At 40.0% G+C, this 23,697-nt stretch overlaps 2 protein-coding genes across 5 annotated transcripts in view; both read left to right on the top strand.

The window, feature by feature from the left end:
- pdlim5a (PDZ and LIM domain 5a) overlaps positions 1-14,681 on the top strand; it is a 50,044-nt gene extending 35,363 nt beyond the window's left edge. For all 3 annotated transcript variants that reach the window (XM_026343934.1, XM_026343933.1, XM_026343932.1), the window contains 6 exons: positions 4,808-4,890; positions 7,534-7,729; positions 10,371-10,551; positions 11,677-11,797; positions 12,018-12,133; positions 13,131-14,681. In XM_026343934.1, the coding sequence (XP_026199719.1) occupies positions 4,808-4,890; positions 7,534-7,729; positions 10,371-10,551; positions 11,677-11,797; positions 12,018-12,133; positions 13,131-13,220 (787 nt within the window). In that variant the 3' untranslated portion in view covers positions 13,221-14,681. The remainder of the gene's footprint in view (positions 1-4,807; positions 4,891-7,533; positions 7,730-10,370; positions 10,552-11,676; positions 11,798-12,017; positions 12,134-13,130) is intronic.
- An 885-nt stretch (positions 14,682-15,566) lies between these two features.
- Positions 15,567-23,697, top strand: part of bmpr1ba (bone morphogenetic protein receptor, type IBa) — a 54,091-nt gene continuing 45,960 nt past the window's right edge. For both annotated transcript variants that reach the window (XM_026342903.1, XM_026342902.1), the window contains exon 1: positions 15,567-15,664. The gene's annotated coding sequence lies outside the window, so the exon portion shown is untranslated. The remainder of the gene's footprint in view (positions 15,665-23,697) is intronic.

Raw genomic sequence — 23,697 nt, 5'->3', positions numbered from 1 at the left:
AACAAACTTTGCTGTTTTCAGCAAGTTTTTGAACCATTGTAGAACCGCAGAGGTGAAAGGTTTAGACTGGGATCTTTTAAGGTGAAGTGATGGGACCGCAAGATGTCGTTGGTTTGCAGGGCGCAGTGAGCAAGAAGGATTGTAGACCTGGATCAGGGAGTTCAGGTAGGCCGGTGTTGTCGAGTTGACCACCCTAAGGGTCAGGGTTTGAACCTGATGCGGGCAGCTGTGTCCTTTTTGGCTGATCAAAAATAAGACGTGCTGCTGCATTTTTTTTTTTTTTTTTGTCTGGTGGACCCCCTTACTGATATTGTCTTACTGTGTGCATTTGTAAAAAGGAGAGACTTTCTGTCAAATCCTCTGGAACACCTGCCCAGGGCAGCCACTTGACCTATTTCCGTCACCCTTAGTGCCCCCAAACACAACATTCACATGCTGAGGGCCATAGTCCAGTGCAGGCAAGGTACATGGTCCAGCATACTTTGTTGGTGCTTCACCTATTCCTGTCAACCTCCTTTTCCTTTTCACTGACTACTGCTATTGCTACTGTTTTTTCTTATATTTTTCATTGATTGATGTTGATTATTCTCACAATTTGCATTTTGCTGTCATTGTCCTGTGTCTATTCCCTCAATGTGTCCTCACTTGGTCAAAACAAATGATCAGAGCTGTCCTTGGCCTAAGAAGGCAGTGTCCTTATTTGACGCCATGGGCGTCACTCCAATAGCTCACACTACACTGATCTCTTGAGGAAGAAGAAGCACTGTAGCATCATTGAACAGCACCTTCCCAAGAACAAGAGGTAGACAGACACAGAAAGACCAGCACAACATTTGTCTATAATGGCCTCGACTGCTTGAAAACTGCTGTTTTACACAATTTCAACAAACGCTGTTAAACTCAAGCATGCACATTTATGTTTTTAAATACTGTTTTGTCCACATCTTGGTCCGGGAAAGGGTGCTGTACAAAAATAATGTTGATCATAAATAATGAAATGTAATATGTGGAGTCTTCATTGGTTCGTGATGCATGCACCTTCAAGTTAATAGCAGTCATCATCCAACAAATGAAACAGGCAAACATAGGCAGACAAATGTAGCACATTTTATTTGTCGTACCACCGGGCTCTGTGCAAGGGGACACTTATTCATTCTTGTGCTAGAAATGTTTTGCTAGTACAACTAATGTTTAGAAGCGTACCTGTTTTAATCCACGGTGTAATCAAGGCCCACTGAGCGTAACATTCATGGTAGTGGAAAAGCCGTGTTTGTTCGAGCCATGCCAGCACTAAAGGACACAGTCCATATGTCTGTGTGGAGACAAGGCATAGCAGCTATAACATTCTGTGGTCACTGTGAAACAACTTGGCAGCATCTCACAGAGATCAGTCATTGACTAGTGGACACAACTGCGCGCATTTAAACCGTGAAGTATGAAAAGTGTGTGTGTGCGTATGTGTGTGTGTGTGTAAGTGAGAGAGGGAGAGAGAGAAAGACAGAGTTTGAGTGGGTGTCTGTATGGATGGATGTCTTTGTCACTGCATGTGTGTGAATGCCCATGCATGGGTGATATAATGTGTGAGGACTAAATTTGATCTAGAGAATATCACAGTACTAAATTATAGACCATCTGTTGTGTGGTGGAGAGAGCTGCTGGACAGTATTCAGCTATGTTAATGGACCATTTGTCATTTTCAATGTTCAGACGAAACCAACACATTTACGAGCTGCACAAAACAAGTCCTCCTTTGTGATACGCACACGGGGGGGGGGGGGGGGGGGGGGGGGTTACTTTACATATGTAAACAGTTGGGTGTCTGAAATGTACCCTTTTCCCTCATTATCGCTTAAAAACCATCAAACAAGAAATCTCATTACTAAGCAGCACACTGCTGAAAATAGACTTCAGATGAGACAAACAGAAAGAACAATAGTGATTGAGAGCAAGGCCGCTGATTGGATAATGATGCAGTACAACTCAAGTGTGTAGCGTGTAATTCAAGGTTTGTTTTATAAGAAAGAACAGTAGAATACAAAGGCGGAACAGGAGAGAAAGATAAACTGAAAAATAAATGCGTCCCTCTCCCCGCCCTTCCTCCTGTCCCTCTTTAATTATCCCTTCAGTTAACAAGGTTCATATGCAGCCCAGTACGTCCAGATGGTCAGCACTCTAACGGGTTACTATTGAATCAAAACACTGGAGACGTTCATTAATCAACCAATCACAGTCTTGCTGAATACAATTAAGTGCCTGTGTAATTGGCCTGATTGGTGGAGAATATTAACGAGCTGTGCCGTAAGTGGCTCTAATGAATGAAAGACTAGGGAGCATCTTATTTCCTGCTCCATTTGTCACCTGTTGTTAGGCAGTAAACATGAATGCACGTCACCACGATAATGTTCGCCGAGATAATTTGAACAGATGACCTTTAATCTCACAAAGTTTAATAGGCTAATAGCATGATGGGGACGAGGTTTTTCCTGTTCTTTACAGCGCCGCTCCGTTTGTTTCCGTTTCTATCCAGGGAAAATGGCGAATTTAGTTTTTTCTCACAGCAGTTTGCAAATTCTCGACCCTCGCAGCGGTTCTAAGAGCAATGCGAGCAAGTGACAACCTGATTATACAGTAGTTATATGAAAGAAAAATGTTTTGGTTACACATCATTAATTTTTCCAAACTCTGACGGTTTTTCCTGCTTTTTTCTTGTGAAATATTGGGTACCTTCTGGAGCAAAGGTTTCACAATGAGAATTAGCATTAAACAGTGACTTGTGTATTTAATTCTACCTGTTGTAAGATTACTTATAGGAATTAATCAGATCTTTTGGATAGTAAATGTTACTAATCTCTTACATTTACAAACATAATTGGAGCACGTTAAGGGAAAATACAGTCAAAGGACTTCTAGCAGGGGAAACACATTAGTCAAAAAATAATGGGGCTCATTGAAGAAGGTGATAGAATTGTAATTAGTTGTCAGCCAGCTGTCTATCCTGTCTCTGGTTGTATATACAGTGTAAGATGTTAGTGTGCACAGTATCAGATAGGCCTGTGTGATAAACAACTACCTCCCTGCTCGCTCTACAGGGACCACTTTATGTTATGGATGCCCCATATGTTCAAATGAAGTGTGTGCGTGTGCACTAGGAATGTCACAGCAGAGGTGGGCGGGCAGCTGTAACACAGCACCTACTAAAGTAAAGCCAGCACACACACACGTGTGACATTCTTCTTCTTTCTCTCTGTCTCTCTCTTTGCCTATTTACATCTCATAGCCTCCATCTTTCGCTCTCTCTCTCTCTCTCGTTGTCTTTCATTCACCAGGCACTAACTTACAATGTAGCTATGACTGCAGTTGCCATAACACTTGTGTGAGTCCCCCAACAGCTAGGCACAAGGGGAAGACAGCCTTGACTTAACTGTTGGCATCGTCCTTAATACGTCTGGGAAGGGGTTGTTGGCCCACCCAAGCTCCATGACTGGTGCTGATGAACACACATCACGTGTTGCTCGTAGATACTGTATGTTATTCACTTTCCATCATTATAGAAGGCAGTGGAGAGTGGAGAGAAACAAACCTACAAAAAAAACCACCTCATGGAAATATGTATTTCATATATATTTTATTGGTATTTATGTATTTGTTTAATAATGCTACATCATGTGGACAAAATGTGGCAAAATATGTGTTGCCTTAAAACAGATGATATGTTTACCCTGTGTCCCAGCCTTCTCTTTTGCATTGAGAGCTGAGAAACACTCCTGGTCCCATGCGGTTAACTTCTCTATTTCATTATTTGAATTAGTGTTTTGGCATCGCTTGACGTGATCGCCTCTAAATTTTACAGCAAATGACTTATCCTTTGACTCAAGCGCGTGTTTTATTTACAGTATTTACAGGTCCCATGGTAATGGTCTGCCAATATTGCCACGGGGAGCCATTCACTTTGCTTTTTACAATCACAAATGCTGAAACCCATATGTTGTGTATTGTGAGAGAATATTTAGAAATATCAAAGCGGGAGGCAGCAATATTACCTGTTTATAGAGTAGGTGTTGAACACAAAAATTAGACAAATAATTCACTGACAGGAGTTAAATGAATGTGGTCAGACCTTGGTCGCCCTCCATCATTAGTAGTGGTAGTCTGGCATCTGTCTGCAGTACATCTGGACCAGGCACTTTTTTTCATTACACCATGCTATATTTCACTGCACTGTACTCAATTATCCTCTGCTGAATCATTTGAATTGATATTCTGGCATCAGTGCTGAATGGGTGTGTTGTATTATTAGTGCTATACAAACTCGCTTGTCTCCTATCCATCATAAGGCCAGTGACCTGGACTGTGTCCTGCTGTAAATGGGGCACATGGGCAACATATTTGTGCACACTGTACTCACAAAAAGGATGGTGCACCACGGAGTTGAGTCCTGTGCTGCTTTGGCTGTAGCTGCATTCTGTGTTTTGGTTGGTACCATATTTTTCTCTGCTCTGTCAGCAGGTAGGTGGTCTGGAATCTCTCAAACTGTATTATGACAGACTCTTGAAAAATGAATCTGTGCAAGAGCTTTTTTCCTATCGTTTTTCTTCAAAGATATTTCACTAAGAATGAGATCTTTGTAAATAAAGAACATAAAATATATGCTATATAGTACATAAACAGAATTATACACAGTCTGCTTGAGTGCTGATAGAGTTTATTAAGCATTTACATTTGATATTTTGCTTCTGTTATGTTTTTAGTTACCAAACATTCAGTTATAGGCGTATCATTTGTGTTTCCGTTATGTCTCTCTGCACAGTGAGGAGACTGAGGAACCTGAGCTCAACAGCCATGAGTCTGCAGTTGTCAAGACCATGATCAAGGGACCTGCTGCAACCCAAGGTAGGCACTGTTGTATACGTGTTCATGATAGAAGTACCAAATTTACAGTGAGCACTGGGTTTGTGAACACATATAATAACAAAATACCTGGAGTTCATTAACTAGCATATTCTGCCAAATCCAAAGAAAGTATACCTGTACGGCTCACTGTGAGTTGTTCTCACTGTCGGAAGTATGAAGTGTTTTTTCACTTAATAAACTAGTAGAGTATAATCAGACTAAGGTGCTTAAGCTGTTTTCTTAGCACAAGTCACAGGTAACACATACAAATCCAAAATGAGGACTCCTCTAAATTGAATCATAAATATTACATTTCATATAGGAATTGAGCAAAATATTATTCTAAGTATGTATTTTGATTGATTTGTAAATCTCCCCGACAGTTAAAAAACACACCCAAAAAAAGTTTGGGTCCTAATCCTGCCATAGTGTGAAACTGATTTACTGCTGTTGGACCTAATGTTGTTGCAGCCAGTTAGCAAGAGGAAAGCGCCTTATTTTCCATGGTTGAAGCGTGACATATGTTGTGAAATAGGTCATTGCAGTCTTTCTTTTTCTTTTCTCGTCTTTTTTTTTTTTCTGTGGAAGCCCATTAGGCAGGCGAGAAGGCCCCGCTCTGCCTGTGGCGCCTTGCTCAGTCACACGTGCAGCGGTTCTATTCTGTCAGAAAGATAATATTTACTGAAGGGACCTGTCAGGAGTTAAGAATAAAGTTTTAAAGGCAAGTCGCAGGGCTGCAATATAATGCCCAGACTCCATCCACAGACTCGAGAGTCTCTATTTTGTTCAATATTCTATTTGCCTTGTATATACAATGAATATATTTTATTTATTTGTGCTTTTTTATTATAGCTAAAAATGTTTTTACTCCTCTTCTCCAGTTCTAGTCTACTAATCAGTTTTATTGGCTGAGGGTGTTTCGCAAACAAGAAATTTGACTCCAGTTTCTCCAGGTTCTCAACGTACTTTCTCTCTGTGATGTAACATAAATCGTAAATGTAGTCACTTATCGAGAGACCGGTAACTTGTTGCTAATGCCCATTCTGAAACAATATCTGTACTATTAAAATTCAGATTGAAACCCATTCACCAACATCCTTCTCTTACCTGCTCGCGCCATGTCTTCATCTGCCTCATCTTCAACATACAACCTTATGAAATCTGATATCATTGGTAGTTTCCCTAGTAGGCTATAACATCAAAACGTGTAAAATTGTTTGACCAAAAATCGCCATGGTTCAAATTAAAGTCATTTCTTTCAGTTATAAATGTTATTATAGTGGGGAGGCATTGACACATATTTATATTTAATGTAGTATTTTAGCCTCTTTCTAGGACTGCAAAAACACATGTTTCAACTTAAGCCCTCTATTTTTTATGAGGAGCGGTTAAATGAATGCTCTACTAGTCTTGGCCCTTAACCAAACAGACACATGACATGTAATGTTTGAGTCAAAAGTCAAACGTAGTCCTTCCCTCACCTTACACACATGTAAGAAAACACATCTCCATCCACAGTTTGGAGATCAAAGGCCAAGCAGTATGTTTAGCCAGGTGTCTAGGTTTTAGCTAAGGAAACGTCTTGGTGGTCTATGTGTGTGTGGTTGTGTGTTTTCGGTGCATGCACATACACCATGAGAATGTGTTGGAGTGAAACATTCTGTGTTGCTGAAGATTGATGTGGTGAATCTATGGTTGTGACAACAGTAGTGAGACACCGTCGTGCATCGCCATAACACCTGCAGGGTGTATAGACATACAGGGTAGAGGTCATATCATTTACACACCTGGAAAGAAAAAACAGACACACACAGGAGGCCTGCTAACACATGACAGAGTGCTAATCAGTCCTGCTAACTCTGGTACTTTTACAGAAATGTTTACTAGTATACACTGTCTCTTTGTAGATAAAGTATAAAAAGTACACTGCCCAAAAAAAAAAAAAAAAAAAGTCAAGTCTAGATTTAAGTTATTTAACCCAAACTGATGCAGTGAGTAGCTTCTTATTTCTAAACCAAACATGTCTGAAGACACATTATGTGGTCGTGGATGTTAGATGAAAGGCCAGATGATGTTTGAAGATGGTTGAATCAAGCAAAGAAAACATCTAAGGAAATTGCTGAAACTACTAAAACTGTGTTAAGAACTGTCCAATGGAAGAAAATCATGTGGTCTGATGAGTCCAGATTTATCCTGAGTGATGGGTGCATCAGGGTAAAAAAAGAGACAGGTGAAGTGATGCACCCATCATGTCTAGTGCCTACCATACAAGTCTGTAGGGGCAGTGCTATGATCTGAGGTTGCTGTAGTTCAGGGAGCTTGGCATATTATTTTCACACATGGATTGGCCACCACAGAGTGCAGCGATCTGACTCTCCCTTCATCAATACAAGATCTTAGTGAAAAATGAAAACAACTCTGGACGGGAATAAATGCTGAGACAGAAGCTTATCCAAACAATGCCACAATTAATGTATGCCATGATCAAAGCTAAAGGCGGTCTAACCTTTTTTTTTGGATGGGCAGTGTATTTTGTATTGCCAAAAGTAAACACATGTATTTCTCTGTCCTTTCACCATCTCTGTACGTCGTCGGTTTTTTTCAATATACATAGCCTTCCTTCTATCTTTTGTACTCCTGCAGGTCCACAAACTGGTTTAATCACCCCATCCTTTGGTATGAAGGGTAATGGCACTGCCAGTGTCCCAAGGGGTCCTGTGCCAGCTCGACCTGCACCTCAACCCCACCCTAAGGATGAGGACACCCTAGTCCAGATGGCAGAACACATTCCTGCTGGGACTCGTACACCAATGTGTGCACACTGCAACATGGTTATCAGGTGAGGGTCAGATGCTGTGGCTAATTAGGTCTATTATCATCCTAAGAATGTCTACCTGAACTGTCTATGTGACTTTCCTATTTTGTATTTTTTACTAAATTATAATTATGTAGAATTCTATACTGCACATTATAACATATGATACATTAGTAGCATAGTAGAGTATAATTATAGTTAGCAATCAGCAATATGGGAATAGATAAATAAATAATTAATAGCCCATGGAATCAGGAAGGAAGCAAGTTGTCATGACCAGTTATAGTTAGAGCTGTGAATGAAAACAGTGCACATGCATAATGTTTACCTCCATCATATCTCACTCATGATGGTTGCATAAGGATAATCAAAAAATAGGCAATCTCTTCAAGTTTGCTGCACAGACAACAATTTATACTTAAGTAAATTAAAAAAAGGAAAGGAAAATATGTCCACTGCTTAATAATTTAATGCTCCAGTTAGGCACTTAAAATAATTAACTTGAAACCATCTTGAGTAAATAATCTCTGCATGAAACTGTAGACCAACAAAGATCTGACCGCAGTGATCTTGTGATAAGAGGAATTACGTTGCACCAGCTGTAGTTCATACTATACAAGGATGTTGCACTTCACTTAAAAATGCAATAGGAAGATATACAAAATCTTACAAACATATAATACTGTCTGAACATTTGGAAAACATACGAAATATAGCAAAGAAAGAAATAATTGTTAAGTGAAATATAAACTGTTTCCTTTAAACTTTCCTTTTATCAAAAAATCCTTGAAATTTTAGCAATTACAGATTTACAAACCTTGAGCATTCTAGTTCACATTTACATTGAGTTATTTGGTAGATGCTTAGTAAGAGAAAGCAAATATCTAAGCCAAGGAGAGTAAGGATGTCAGTTTCATTGAGTATAAGTGCAATTGTTTTTTTGTTTTTTTTTAAGTGCAGAGAAATATTGTAGTTGAAGAAGGTGTTTGTTGACGACCTGGGAGGCGACTGTTTCTAAAACTGTACCCTCTACTGTACTTGTCCTCTTGCTCAGTTGTGCACTGGGCCTTCCCACTCCTCTTTCTGTTCTGTTTAGAGCCAGTTTGCACTTCTCTGTTAAAGGAAGAGTCTTAGCAATTTCTTGGCTGGAATAGACTTCATTTCTGACAAGTGTAAACTGATGAGTTTCAGAAGAGAAGAGAAGTTTGTTTATGGCCATTTGGAGTCTGTAATTGAATCCAAAATTGCTGATGTTTATAATACTCAACTAGAAGACTAGTTACAGCACAATAGTTTTCAGCTGTAGTAACATAATTGCACATGGATTTTGTACAGATTTGTTAGCCTTTTTAAATAATGCTAATGTGCCTTAGCAAAGACAATGTGCTATAGAAACACGAGACGAGATATAATGCTAATAACAGGCCTTTCCTGTTTCAAGCTGTGATAGTTACATGTGTACACTGCATTTCTAATTAATTCAACATTAATTTAATGGACAAAAAATTGTCTTTTCTTCCAACAACAAGGTCATTCTAAGTGAGTCCAAGCTTTTGAACAGTGCTGTACTGTATATAATATCTAGATAAAATACACATAACACAAATAATATTTGTACTATAACAGTTAAAATAAAAGGCCACACAGAGTTGCATACAGGAGCACAACAACATAGCCTCTCTCCCTGTTCCTTCCTTTTGTCTACGTCTCTCCTTGTCCAGTAGCTGATTGCCTTAACCTCAGCATTATCTTCCAGCTTGTGTCACCTTACATTATATATCACTAAGGATAGGTTTACTGACATGCTAATGACTGCAACACTTTGGCCAGATAAGCACAACTATTGTGTGGAGTAAATTAGTGTCTTTACCCAATTATCAGAGTGGATAGGGCTGAGGTGCTGTCTGAGTGGAAGCAGACGGTCAAAACAGGCCTAGTAGAAAGGATTGGATTTCTAAAATTTCTGAAATGACTTTTAGCGAACAGCACAATAACACTAATAATAATGCTGAAGTAATACTGAAACAATTAATTCACTACATAATTAGAATTCTGCATAAAAAAAAAAATAAAACGTAGGCATGACAAGCAACAAAATGCACCCTTTCTTATTTCAATATACTGTACTTCAGGTTTTGCTGGTACAACCTGTCTTGGTTTGGTACGACCAGTAGCTTGAGGTGTATATGTTAGCTAATCTTCTAATCAAATAGAAATCAATATTGCTGTGTAGCTGACATTACTGAAATTATTTACCTACTGGGAGTCAACTTTTGTCCTTGTGTTACTACAGTACTAGGCAGTGTTTTAGCCTCTGCTGTGGCCTCATAATTCTAACTGGTGGCCATTGTGTTAATTTATAGTTGAACATTGACTGATATTATAGAAAAATGATAATTTTTTTATAATTATAAATATAAAACCTTTGGAGTCTTGGATTTTTCCTCTTAGAATAAAAACAACAATTTGAGATGACTTGTCTAGATGAGTTTCTCAACCACACTACTTCATTTCTTTACTATACCAGATACAGTATACAATAGAATTCACTAATTCAGTCACTTTTTACTGACTTGCACGCTCGTAGATGTTTGCAGACATGGCAATAAAAGCTAAAGAACGTTGAATTTCACTTTTTATCTCTCTACTTTCTCTATGTTTCCAGGGGGCCATTTCTGGTAGCAATGGGGAAATCATGGCATAAGGAAGAATTTAACTGCGCCCACTGTCGAACATCCCTAGCAGATATAGGCTTTGTGGAGGAACAAGGATGTGTTTATTGTGAACACTGTTATGAAGAGTTCTTCGCTCCAACATGCAGCCGCTGCCAGGCCAAGATACTGGGGGTGAGTTGGAGAAGTAGGGTTGGTGTTAATGTGCTGTTTATGTATTGGTATCATTGCATTTATCAAATATTTTGTTTGTTCTTTTCTGTTTTCTGAGGGATATTAAGCTATACAACTGCTGACATTGTGGCTTTTCCAACTCATTACCTGTTGTTTTGAAACAAATATATACTGTAGTCATCCTTTCTGACAATGAGTACAAATTTGTCAAAGTACCATCATCTGACTTTACTAGTTTTACGTTTTAGCTGGCTGGCTATGTTTTAGTGTATCTTCTGTAATATCTCACTCAACTTTATGCTTAGAAAAGAATAAACAGTTTTCAAACCTGCGTACATGTTAGCCCCTAACAAAGTGTCAATGTAATTCTTAGTCTTTTGTGCTGTGCACTTTTCCACAAAGTGTCCATCTATAGTTAAAGTGGTATATTGGTTGCATAATAAAGTTTGGTAGCCAGTACTATCGGACATGAAATGATTATATGACTTACTGCCAAAATGCAAGATACTGTATTTAACTTTTAATATAAAAACCTTGAAACTGCAGGTGTAGCATGAACACATGAGTATCAGAAGCTGAGATCCCTGCTCTTATAACAGCCCTGATGTTTATGCTTCACTTGTTCTAACCTCTTTAGCCCAATCCCTTTCAACTCTCTATTTCTCACACATCTTCAACCAGCTTATGGCTTCTCATTAACCTGTTTTCTCACCCTCTCTCTGCTAATCCTTCATTTTACCCTGGCCCACCAGCTTTCCATTGATTCTCTGTCCTGTCTTGCTCTCACAGTTTAAGGGTGGGAAAGAAAGCACTATTGTATGTCTCTTTTAAGCTGGGTCATGTGGCCTGGCAAAGAAAGGAAATATTTAACTGTGACATGAGAAAATGTCATCATTCTTTACATGTTAGACAGCTGCATCCATCCATTTTGGTCAAATACAGATTGATAATAATAAATAATAATACAAGCATTAGAAATTATGTCACATTAAGCAAATTACCATAGCATTCTTCCTAAAGTCTCCTCATTATGGTTAAGGTCTGGATCTTACCACTGACTAACAACCAGTGCCCTAACGTTCTATGATGATTCACACTAATGACATTATTTGCATTTTCATCTAGGAGGTGATAAATGCCCTCAAACAGACCTGGCATGTCTACTGTTTTCTGTGCGCTTACTGTCAGCAGCCAATAAGAAACAACACTTTCCACCTGGAAGATGGAGAACCCTACTGTGAACGAGGTGAGTGATGACGAACGCTCATGAGTGGATATGAAAACCCGACTAGGATTCTTCTGTGAACTGATTTCTGTAAATACTTTTTTCCTCTTCACTCGACTGCATCTGTTGTTTGTCCTTTACAAACTTATTGTAGAATACTGACGTGTAATTGGGTCAACACATTTACTTTTACCTGTGGCTGTGGTTTATTTGTTGTGTGCTGTATATCTCTGTCTCTAAGACTTCTACAGTTTGTTTGGGACTGGCTGCCATGGCTGTGAGTTCCCCATCGAGGCTGGAGACAAGTTCCTGGAGGCACTCGGATACACCTGGCATGACACCTGCTTTGTTTGTGCTGTGAGTGAATGTCATACACACATATCACAGTAAATTCAATTCATCACAGCAGAACACAATTTTTGTTTATACTATTTCCACTGTCAAGGAACTCTTTGAAAACACATAAGATCTCAATGGGGGAAAAAAATCATGCTGGACATTTATACTGATATGGACTGGGTGATGTGTGAGGAATCATTTGATGGACATGAAAATTATCAACCTACAGAGGGCTGAATTCAAACACACCCTAAAAATCAAAGTAAAAAAATAATGTGGCCGGTTAGCCTGAAAGGTCATTGCATGAAATCGAAATGGTACTTCGTAGTTTGCATGGCCCCCACGTGCTCGTATGCATGTCTGACAGCATTGGGGCATGTTCCTAATAAGACGACAGATGGTGTCCTGGCGTATCTCTTCCCAGATCAGGACTAGGGCATCACTGAGCTTGCAGACACAGAGGTGTGTTATTGACCTCCTCAGACCAGTGTCATGAAGTCTGTTTCTGATTGTTTGGTCAGTGACATTCACACCACTGTCCTGTTGGAGGTCATTCTGTAGGACTCTGGCAATTTTCCTCCTGTTCCTCCTTTAACAACGGAGTAGATATCGGTCCTGCTGACGGTTTAAGGACCTGCCCACCCAACTCTTACAAAGGGCTTGAACTGCCTGTTGAACCTCTGTAGGGTCCAGTTATCACCTCATGCTACCAGTAGTGACACTGACTCTAGCCAAATGCAAAACTAGTGAAAAACAGTCAGAAAAGTTGAGGAGGGAAAAATTTCAGTGGCCTCCACCTGTGATTTCATTAAGCTGCTGCAAAACCGATCATCAACTCCTGCTGACCAGATCAATATCCCAGAAGTTTATTTGGCTTTATGCTGTTCCTTAAATTTTTTGAACAGTGTTTATTTTTTACCCTGTCTTCTAACTTTTCAAAATCAAAACAGTCAAGTCATTAGTAACCTTTATTTGTGTGTCTGTATGCGTGTGTGTCTTTTGTGTCTTTCCTCAGGTATGCTGCACCAATCTTGAAGGTCAGACCTTCTTCTCCAAGAAAGACAAACCTCTTTGCAAGAAGCACGCTCACACACTGAAGATTTGAATCTTTGGGAAAGGTTTTCACTGTTTATCGTTTTGCAGTACATTCTCTTTTCATTAGTGGGCGGAAAGGTTTCTTAGTTCACACAACAATAAAACTCAAGAGATACTCGTGCAAGTGTAATGGCAACTCGCAGGTCATGGCATAACCCACCTTTGCCATGAATAATCAACAAAATATGTGTGGTAAGGATTCATGTTTAACTGTTTTCACAAATTTTCATCTGAGTTTTCTTTGCTCAGAAGTCAAACTTTTGCCAAATATTGCAGTGTATGTCTACCATCATTAGGAATAACTGCAGTCAGAACTGTAATTAAACATAGAGGTTTGTGATCCTAGTTTTTTTTCTCATATGAGAGTTTATCTTTAGATTTTCAGAAGAATGCTGGGGGTAAGATTGTCAAATTAGGTGACATTTGATCACATAGCACCATAAAGCAATATAATCTATATTCTTACCTATAGTACTACTATGAACATGTAGAAAGAATAACAGTGGGCATTAAACACAGGTGTCAATTTTTAACAACTTGACCAGCAGCAAAAATATACATAAATAAATTGTTTTAATACAGGTTGGCCTAAATGTCTGGGGTGATGGGGAAATGTGTTGGCTTAACTTTTTTTGATTTTTTTCTGTATTTTTTTTTTAACAAATAATGTTCATTGTATTTTTTCTTTGTTGTGTAAAGCTGCTCACATTTAGTAAGAAGAGTATTTGAACCATGGACCACTGAGAAAAGATAAATGGTCTTGTGTGATACAGTGGGGACCATAATTGGCCCTAAATATATAATTCAGCAATACATATAAATACAAAACAGACAAACTATAAACCCATATTTGTGGACTGACAATTTTTGATAGTAGTGGTAGAAATGTTTTCTATACTTTAAAATGTCCTCAATCAAAATCAAAATCCCATTTTTATTTATTTTACTTCATGCTATTCTAAGTATCTAGTCTTATAGTCACATTTCTGGCTCCTCCATATGCTCATATAAGTAAGTGGCTTGTTTCGGCCCACAGAAAAATGTATGTGTATAAAAAATCGTATATTTTACATATTGTTTTTAGAAAGGAGAAAGGCCTCATCTGAAATATGTATTTAATTTGAACTGCTAACTGGGTTTTTGCTGTTGAGGGACTGATAAGGAAATGGATGCAGTATATTTCTTCTGTGTTTTTAATATCTCACTTGGCTTTCCACAATGTCATCAATTTAAATTGGTGATATTTTCTTTTCATCATGGCTGAGAAGTCCATTGTCCATTTTATTTTGTTTACCTTACACCAGGACAAACGACAAAAGGACATTTCCATAATTAGAATGGATGAAATCTGGGTTTTATTGTATGGGACAAAGGGGGATGAGTACAACGTACTATGTTGACCAAAACATGGTTTAAAAGTTAACTATCACCTACAATAATACTGTAGAACATCTAATTTGTTTAATAAATAATGTACATTTAAACCCTGTATGCTGTATTTGCTTTCATCTTTTCATACCAACATCCTGTATTATTGCTTGACAAGTCTCAGAACAATCTGACACAAAGTTTTTTGACACTAAATGTTTATTTCAATCCACGCCTTCACTACGCTGAGGACAGTCAAAGTGCAGAGAGGTGAAGTGGATCCTGTGAACGTAGGGAAAATAGTTTACAAACATTTTACAATTTCAGCATCTTCCACACAGCAGTGGCTGCTACGTACTGTTTAGACATGATGAACGTTTACATATCAGTTTGATATAGGGACACGCTGGCTTAATGTTGCAGATGGGTGGCCATGGGCCACCAATGGGCCAACAGGTCATACAGGTACACGTTACCTGTGTCCAGTGACCCCTAATACACAGAAGGATCCTAAAGAAGAGGGACAACCCTAAAATTATTAACAAGGACATACTTTGTGAAAACAACAACAACAACAAAGAAGGTCTGATGATGTTTCATGGTTTGGCTGTTAGAGATGAAATTAAATGGATTATATTGGTATTTCCATTGACAAAGTCTGTAAAACAGACACTAACTTTACTATCTTGATAGAGGATTCCACTGAAACAAAGCAGCTGGTATTAACTCACCTTTCCATCAAAGCCTGTGTTTTACCCTCGACTTACAGGTAACAAGTGGATTTATTATAATTATTATTATTTGTCCTATAAATCGTTTTAGTTGCACCAAGTTAAAAAAGAGTTTTTTTTTACGAAATCCGGGCACTTCATCTGCGCCGCTCTGTGGCACTAATCACCCCTCATACAGCCGAGTGAATTTTAGAGGCGCAGTGAGGCTTCATGTGGACGATCTGTGACTCTGTGAGTGTGTGTACGAGTAAAGTAAGAGAGAGAGAGAGAGAGAGAGAGACTTCCACCGCAGCGTGAACTCAGACCGACTCTCATCTGTACCCGGAGAATCGAGACAGCACGACGGTTTCCCGAGGTGAGTAAACACGAAGCGGAGGCTGCGGACGCGTTTTTACGCACCGTCTTCAGCAGTCGCCGCTGTTAAGTATCACCGTGGAAAGTTTGACAGACGTCGCTCTTTGTGTTTTTTGTCGGGTGTTGACAGTCTGCTACACGTGTGACCTGACTTCGGCTGCATCTTGAATCCCACCGCTGATCCACAGGAAGGGCGATCGCAGTTTGACTGACGTGCCCAAAGCTTTATATGGACGATGTTTAAGTCTGCAGCGGTCTCTGTGCAGCAGATAGGTGTCACTTGACCTGGATTGTTGGTGCAAAAAGTGCAGGCAGGCCCGTCTCAAACAGTGGTGCTGCACCAGACTCTGTGTCTTAACAAGAAATCAAGTGTTGTTGTTGTTAAACTGAGATGGACTTGACTGATCCTGATCAGTGCTGTGTAAATACACAGAAAAGTAAAAGACGTTGCTGATCTAAATAATAGACTCTTGGACGTATTTGTGTTTATAGTGAGTCAGCATGGCAGTAAGACTTGTTGTCATCCACTTTTCAGTTTGTGGTAATAGTTATCGGTGGTAATAGTAATATTTCAAGCTTTATATCAAGATAAATTGACACCACGACAGCAAGTGATACCAAATGTGAACTCTGACAGTCTGAAAGTAAGAGTTTTAAATGATGCAGATGATGAATGCGCTCACTAGTTTCCCAGAGGTGATGAATTGTTTTTGTAAAATTTTTCTCGTAACTGTTGGCTTCAAATTGGATGTTGTTTCAAACTATATTGATGTGAAAGCAGGTACTGTACGTGTTTTCCATTATAGCAGACTTCAATCCTATGTTCATAGTACTGCTACAGTTCCCATACTCAGACTTTAGAGTCATAAGAAGTTGAACTAATCCCTCTCTGTCTGGATTCTTCTATTTGGGAGAATAGGTCTGCATATTGTAGTAGCACTGACCCCCCCCCCCCCCCCCCCCCCCCCCTTCTTTAATTTTTGAGACTTGGTGAAGTGAGCCCCTTCTTCAAGGGCTCAGAAACAGGAAAAAAAACCAGAAAGAAAACATAAAATGAACCTCAACACAGCCTCCAGCACCGAATAAGCTACAGCGCCGTATTCCCCATGCACCCCACTTATACACACAGGCATGCACACAGTATTCAACTCTCCTTCTGGCTCCAATAACCAGGTCCAGGTGTTTGTCAGTGTAGGTTATGACAAAAATCTATCTGTATGTGTGCACATGAACGAGCGGGTCTGAATGTATATCCAGATGGCACAATACTGTGCCTCCAAATCTTACCTCACCTCATCTGAGGGGTCTAAGGGCAGCAACACCAGGGGACCATGCAGGAAAATGCTCAGCAAATATATATGAGAGGAGCAGAGGTTCACATGTGTGTGTGTTTTCCTTGTCTGTCATTCTTGAGAGCGTGTGCAGTTGTTGAGTCTTCACTGGGAACAGCAATTTTATTTAGGTCAGGAACCAACGTACGAATCTGAGAAACGACCACATTCTCAATTGGCTGTGTAATTGAGTTTCACATAGCTGCTGTAAACAGAGCATTTCCTTCATTTTGCGTGCTTGCATGTGTACACACTAGTGTGTGCGTGTGTGTGTGTGTGTGTCAGAGAGAGAAACAATTACCAGTTTTAGAAATCTCATGATGTGAGCCGAGGTGTCTGATACCTACGGCTGGAAATCGAGACCACCATAAAACAAACCTGAGAAACAGCTGACAGAGAATATAGCCAACAGATACATATTCACACACAGTGAACCAGTGGAACAATATTCCAATATCATGTAGGTTCAAAGACAAACTCCCACTATGGATGCCTTAGTGTCACTTAATGCTGTTTGTTTATTTTAGTTTTTATAATGGGTAGCTGTCATGAAGTTCACAGATGAAGCTAAACTGCATGTGACAGCAGGAACTGATAAAACGCTTGTGAGCGATGGCAGATAATGATACTTGACGCGTTCAGCAAAAACAAAGATCAAAACGGGGAAAAAGCATTTGAGAAGAATAGTTTCAGTGTGTTATGTTCTTAACCTTTTTCATCTGATACAGCGATGGCCGCGTGCCAGATCCCACTGCCTGTCATGCTTCTCCACTTTCTTGGAAAAATGAAAAACGCCTCGAGCACTTGAAACGGATTGAGTCACCACGTTATTTCTGCACAGGTAAACACGTCTGTAGAAATGTATTTAATACCAATAAGGAAAATAGCACATGGGATTATAATGAACAAAAACAACAGTTACTATGAACCTGAGGATAGTTTGCTCCTCTAATGTGTAATTTCCCCAACTCGCAGATCAAGGTGATAACAGTTAAAAGAGATAAGAGCCTCCAGCTTGAGGCCTTCTTCTCAAACATATAACTCTTTTTTTTTTTTTAAATTACAGTGTCAATGTGATTTATACAGATGTTACAGCATTTATCTTGAATTCTGAAAGGGATATTCAGATATTTTCTTTTTTAGCAGGGTTTCCCTAAGGCCTTGGAAATAGAGTTGAGATAATAAACACCCTTGAAGGGTTTTTCAAAAGAACACCTGAATGTAGGATGTATGAAATAAAGCAAGCTGCCAAATTTATCAGCGTGCCTCCAATCTCTGGCTGATTCCTTTTAAAGTGCTGCAGCAGCACGTACAGGGAAAGGCATTTCCTACTTTTAGGTTTAGGTTCACACAGACCACAGTAATAATCTCCTGCAGCTCTTCACCCAACCACTATCCCTTTGTTAGACTTCTGCATCTATACAAAAGTGGCATGTCAGCCACTTAGCCCGTTATCGTAGCTGACTTAGACCACTACACAGCTTAGTTGACTAACCTCTATTAAAACCTTACAAAGCTATGGGCAATTACTTTCCCTTAAGACTTCCTGCTGCTACTTCACAATAAAACTTTCATTTGCCAGAAGCCATTTTCTCTGTAAGGCGGCAAAAAGCTGAGCTCCTGTTAGCAGCACGTTCTCTCCTGTTTTGTGTTCTGCAGTGATTTAATTCACGGCTGGTAGTCGGGTATTTTTCTTAAATGATGTTTTCGAGCAGAAAGCTCCTCACCAAGCTGCTTTAGATTTAAGTTTTTGGGAGTTTGAGTACATTTTAAGACCCTTTTCCTTCATTTGGAAGCGATGAAGACACCGCAAGCTGATTTTAAAGCTCAGATTGGAAAGAACCTTTTAAGCAGCACATGAGGTCATCATCAGTATGATGAGTGGTCTCTGTCTACCAGACAAGCGACGTGGCTTTCACATGTCTAACAGCACACGTCATGTTGGATTTAGTCAGATTAATTAAGGGTGGATTTGAACAGATTAATTATTATTTTCTTCACTCACATTTTCCCTAAAGGGATACTCTTCTTACTAATCTCTCAGTGCTGTGAGATACACTGCTTTTGTATATATTATCTTGGAGAAGGGCTCACTCAGCTGTCTGAAGCTTAAAATCCAAAGTATGTATACCCATGCATTACATGGACATCCTCAGTGGCAATGAAAAGAGGCTCTGTTCAGTTTAATTTAAAAATCAAACCTTTAAAAAGGGATGAAACAAGCAAGATCACAAGTATGTGTAGGTTTTGTCTTCACACACTTGGGTCCCATCGGTCTTTCCTCTGTTGCCCTCTGAAGCTGGGATCAGTTAAAATGTTGTCACTCCACTTTTTTTAAGTACAAGTTTTGATCTATTGCCTGTGCTGCTTTGATATCTTCAAGTGAGTATGTGCTGACACATGCAAGCACACGAGGCTCAGACACACTATTTCACTGAACCTCACGCACAGTACTCACTGTATGTGAGTAGATCAAGTACATTTTAGCAAAAAGGAAATGCAAACTGTAAGTAAATGAAATTATTGAATAGGAGGCTGAAGTTTGGAATATTAAACTTTCTTTAAAGCACCTATTACAAAATGTTAGTGCACCAACAACAGGCGTACATTGTGTGATCTACCCAACTCGGTGCAATCATGAATACAATTAGTAGAAAACCTATTTGCAACCAGGTTACCTTTCCTGTCCCTTTGTACCATTGTTGTTAAGCAGGCTTTAGATTGGATTGTCCAGTGTCATTTTTAAACAGACTTATTACAGTAGTTGCATAGACGTGATAGGATCTGACAGGAAATTTGCCTGCAGGGCAATATTGCTGTACTGTAAATGAATGACGAGGAAGACACTGATAGAGGCTTAGACCGTTCACAAAAAGGTCTACCTGGAGTGTGTGGCTCTACGTGAGAGACACACACACACACACACACACACACACACACACACACACACACACACACACACACAGATGTGGTGTGAGTGTGTATATGCATGTTTTTATACATATAGGACAAGGTGTGTGTTTTTGTTTTGGTGAGGTGTTGTGTGTTGCTGTGATGAACAATGAATTTGCTTGTCCTCTATGTACTGCTTGCTGTTGGGGGGAGGGGGGGAGAGAGAGTAGGAGCCTGAGGAATGTGTCGGTGTGCTATAGCTTTGATTTGTGTTCGCACGTATAGTTCATTTATATTCATGTCTGCACTTATCAGTCTTATCTTTTCAAAACGAGATCATCCAGCCACACGGTCTCATTATCGTAATCTACTGCTCCATTATCCATTATTCCCCTGCTCCCCCTCGGGGTGGACATTTAAAGACACGGGCTCTCCTGATCTCATGATGGAGTTATTCTGTCCCTGTGCTCTGTAATTCACACAGGGCACATAGTTCAGTCACTCCTCCCTCGGTCGTCCCCCCTCTGTTCTTTTCTTTGAGTGATGCAATGAAGAGTTGACATCAGCATCTTTTTAGAAACAACACTTGAAATGTCCCAGCCCTCTGTTTATTGATGACAGCTCTGGGACCTATGGAGAGATCATAGTAATCAGCAAATCACTGTGACGAACGTTGGGACTGTACCGAGAGCAGCAGGTTGATGGTATGAAACATTTTCAAATTAGGATTTATTAGTCTGACTGAAAGCCCACAGAATCAGTTGTGTACCACTGGGCAAATGTTAAAACATACTTCCAGCCAGATTCTGATCTCATGATTTGGCTGTTTTTTTTTCTCTTACCGCGCTCTAATTCACACAGGTCACACAGCTCAGACACTCCTCTTTAGTTTCTTTCTCTCTTTGTTGTTTGGCATCTGCACCCCCCGTGCTTTACTTCAATATTTGGTTCTGTCATCTTCTTTCGGCTGGATTCATTTCTCTGTAACTATTTAAATTGGATTGACTAATAAAAGCCGTGTATTGATGATAAGAGCAGCCCTGATCACAAACATAAACAGGCCGAGCCCTGAGGATGCTTTAACTCGCACACTGTTCCGCTTTAAACTCTGCGGCTGTGCTTTATTTCGTAGGCCGCTTTGTCTTCGTGTGTTTGGTTTGGCTCATTCCTAACTAAAGTAATCACCAGGGCCTGTAGTTAACTCAAAGGAAAAACAGAGAAGGAAATGATGGAGTGATGAGTGGGGGACTGAGTGGAGAAACATGAGGTCTGAGGAGCGAAAGATAACCATCTGGATCCACTTGTGGACAATTTCATCCCTCCTGCCACCCAAAATCTGAGACCCTCAATTTTCATGGTGCCTCCTTTGTGGTGCCGTTCCATCAGTGATGGGAGAAACATATGTCTGCGAGCAAGTGTCATTGTTAAGGACGTGCAGCCTGTCACTGCTGAAAGTTCTCATTAGAGCAGCTACTTTAAATAATGTGTGACTCCGGTATCCCTTTTATTTGGAGTTCCCTAGATGTATGGAAAAACTAGATCAGTCAGGCGGAGTCGTGCTTGATGGACAGTGGCATTAAGTGTCAGCTCTCAGGTTTCTCTTTCAAGATGTGAAGAGAGGAATGACTTCAAGTTGCGGCCTTGCCAGTTATTAAGCACACCGGAAGGGGTTAAAGGTCAGGCAGAATGATGGAAAACTCTTCACTTCCTGTTTAAAAAAAGGAAAAAAAAAAAAAAAAAGAAACAGGCTGTGGGCTGTGTACAGTGCATGAGCAGGTCTGTGTTTTGCTGCATATTTCAGGAGTCCCATCAAAACTGACAAAGCCTGACCAAGTTTCTTTTAAATTTTTTTTAATGCAGTCGATCAGACGGATAGAAGCAGACAGCCAGGGAAGAAATGTTGAATGAAAAAAGAAGCTGTAACCACAAAAGAGTTCAAGACATTATCTGCACTTCCCTCTGGTATGTAGTTGCCTCTTTGTCTTTTGCTCTGTTTCTTCTTTGTCTGCTCTCTCTCTCTCTCTCTCTCTCTCTCTTTAATGACGTGTCCTGTAATCCTCCACACGCACACTGCAGTGAGAGCTGGCTTTCTTTGATTTGTGTAGATCACTTGTATCATCAAACAGAGAAGTAGTGCCGTTGTTCTTTTTCTTTCTGGCTGTTTCCCTGTCCTTTCTCTCCGTATCTCTCTCTTTCTCTATCTTTCTCTCTCCCCCTCCATTGCCCTGCACAGATAAGTAGCAAATGTGCTGCTGCAGATGTGCTGCTTTGTGTCACATCGTTGATGCTCTCCTGGCTGAAATTGTGCACACATTGCCTGTGCAGACGCCACCTTGCTATGAAAGAAAAAAATCATGATGGCCTCGTCAATGTGTTTTCCAAAGTCATTATTCCGGAGTAATTAAATCCGATTGATACTAAATCAGAATTTTCCCATAAGATGCTGAATCTGATGCATGCAAAATCAAATCTCGAGGGGGCCTGGTTCTTCGCTTACATGTCTGGTGGGTTTATACATATCCATCTCACAAGGCAATTATAGTGCCAAGCAATATCAAGCAGGCCTCTGGGAGCCTCTGCATGTTGAATAATGTTATTGAATCCTTTTATTGACAGTTAGCCAGAGGGGAATACCCTGATCACTACTGATGAGATGAAAATGAAGAGGATATTTGTGATCTAGTCTGATGTATAATTTCTGTAGAGACAAACGATGACTTTACTTGAGGACTAGGAGCAGATATGGGGAGAAGTGAGGACGAGGTAAAAGTTATAGATTGGATTGTGGCAGATACTATAAGAGGAGGGCTGCTGTTTGTAGATTGAATTAGGTGATATAAAAAAAAAAGCAGATGCCCAACACTAAATTAGCTTTACCAGATCAGGGGGGGCAGAAAGATCTAAAATGAGAAATTTAGAGTAACAGAGTCCAAGAGAGAGCAGATGTCTCTAACAAGCCCCTGTAGGTTCCTAGCCATAACACCATCAGGCAGATGACTATGTATTAAGTCAGCATCTCACACACACACACACACACGATTGGAAACATTACCAGACTGTATATTGTGACCTCACACAGGAAGCGGTGTCATTCATCAAGAGCCGGATGACTTAATTGAAAAAAATGTATTATTTTACATTTACTTCCAACTGCCCCATTCTGGCTAATCACATACATTATTTCCCTAAACACACACACACACACACACACACACACACAACCATCCAACCATCCAACCATCCAACCAGCATATTGGGTTCACGCTCATACAGGTGTGCGTGCACATACACACATGTGCACTAGTTTAATATTCGGTGTAATATGCTGTGAGCTGTGCTTTTACAAGCAGAACTCCCTGAACCAAGTCTGCTCAGCTTCCTTTGGCAAAAAAAAAAAAAAAAAAAATCAGCCCAGCACACACCCTGCACTAAAAACTCGCAGCGATGCGTATGTAGCAGCTGATATGTCCACTCACACCAACCGGCCGCCCACCCTGAGCCTGGTTCTGCTGGAGGATTTTCCTCTCCGCTGTCGCCTAGTGCTGCTCAAGTAGGGTTGTTGGGTTTTCAGATAATTCTGTATACTGTTATATTTCAACTTCTGTTGTGATTTGGTGCCATACAGATAAAACTGGATTGAATTGAATATGTATTTCTAAAAGTGAGGGCAGAGTAGAATATGAACTCCACTCTGTACTACATGATGGTGTCTGACCAGTCCTGAGCTTACTAAGAAATTGATTCGACAGTTCATCTAAATGGTGCTTTCTTATTTTTGCTTTCCAGCATTAGAATACCGGCCACAGCTTAC

This window comes from Anabas testudineus, chromosome 9 (assembly GCF_900324465.2).
Source record: "Anabas testudineus chromosome 9, fAnaTes1.2, whole genome shotgun sequence".
NCBI lineage: Eukaryota > Metazoa > Chordata > Actinopteri > Anabantiformes > Anabantidae > Anabas > Anabas testudineus.
Note: the sequence above shows the minus strand (reverse complement) of the source record. Positions and strands in the feature narration are given on the sequence as shown.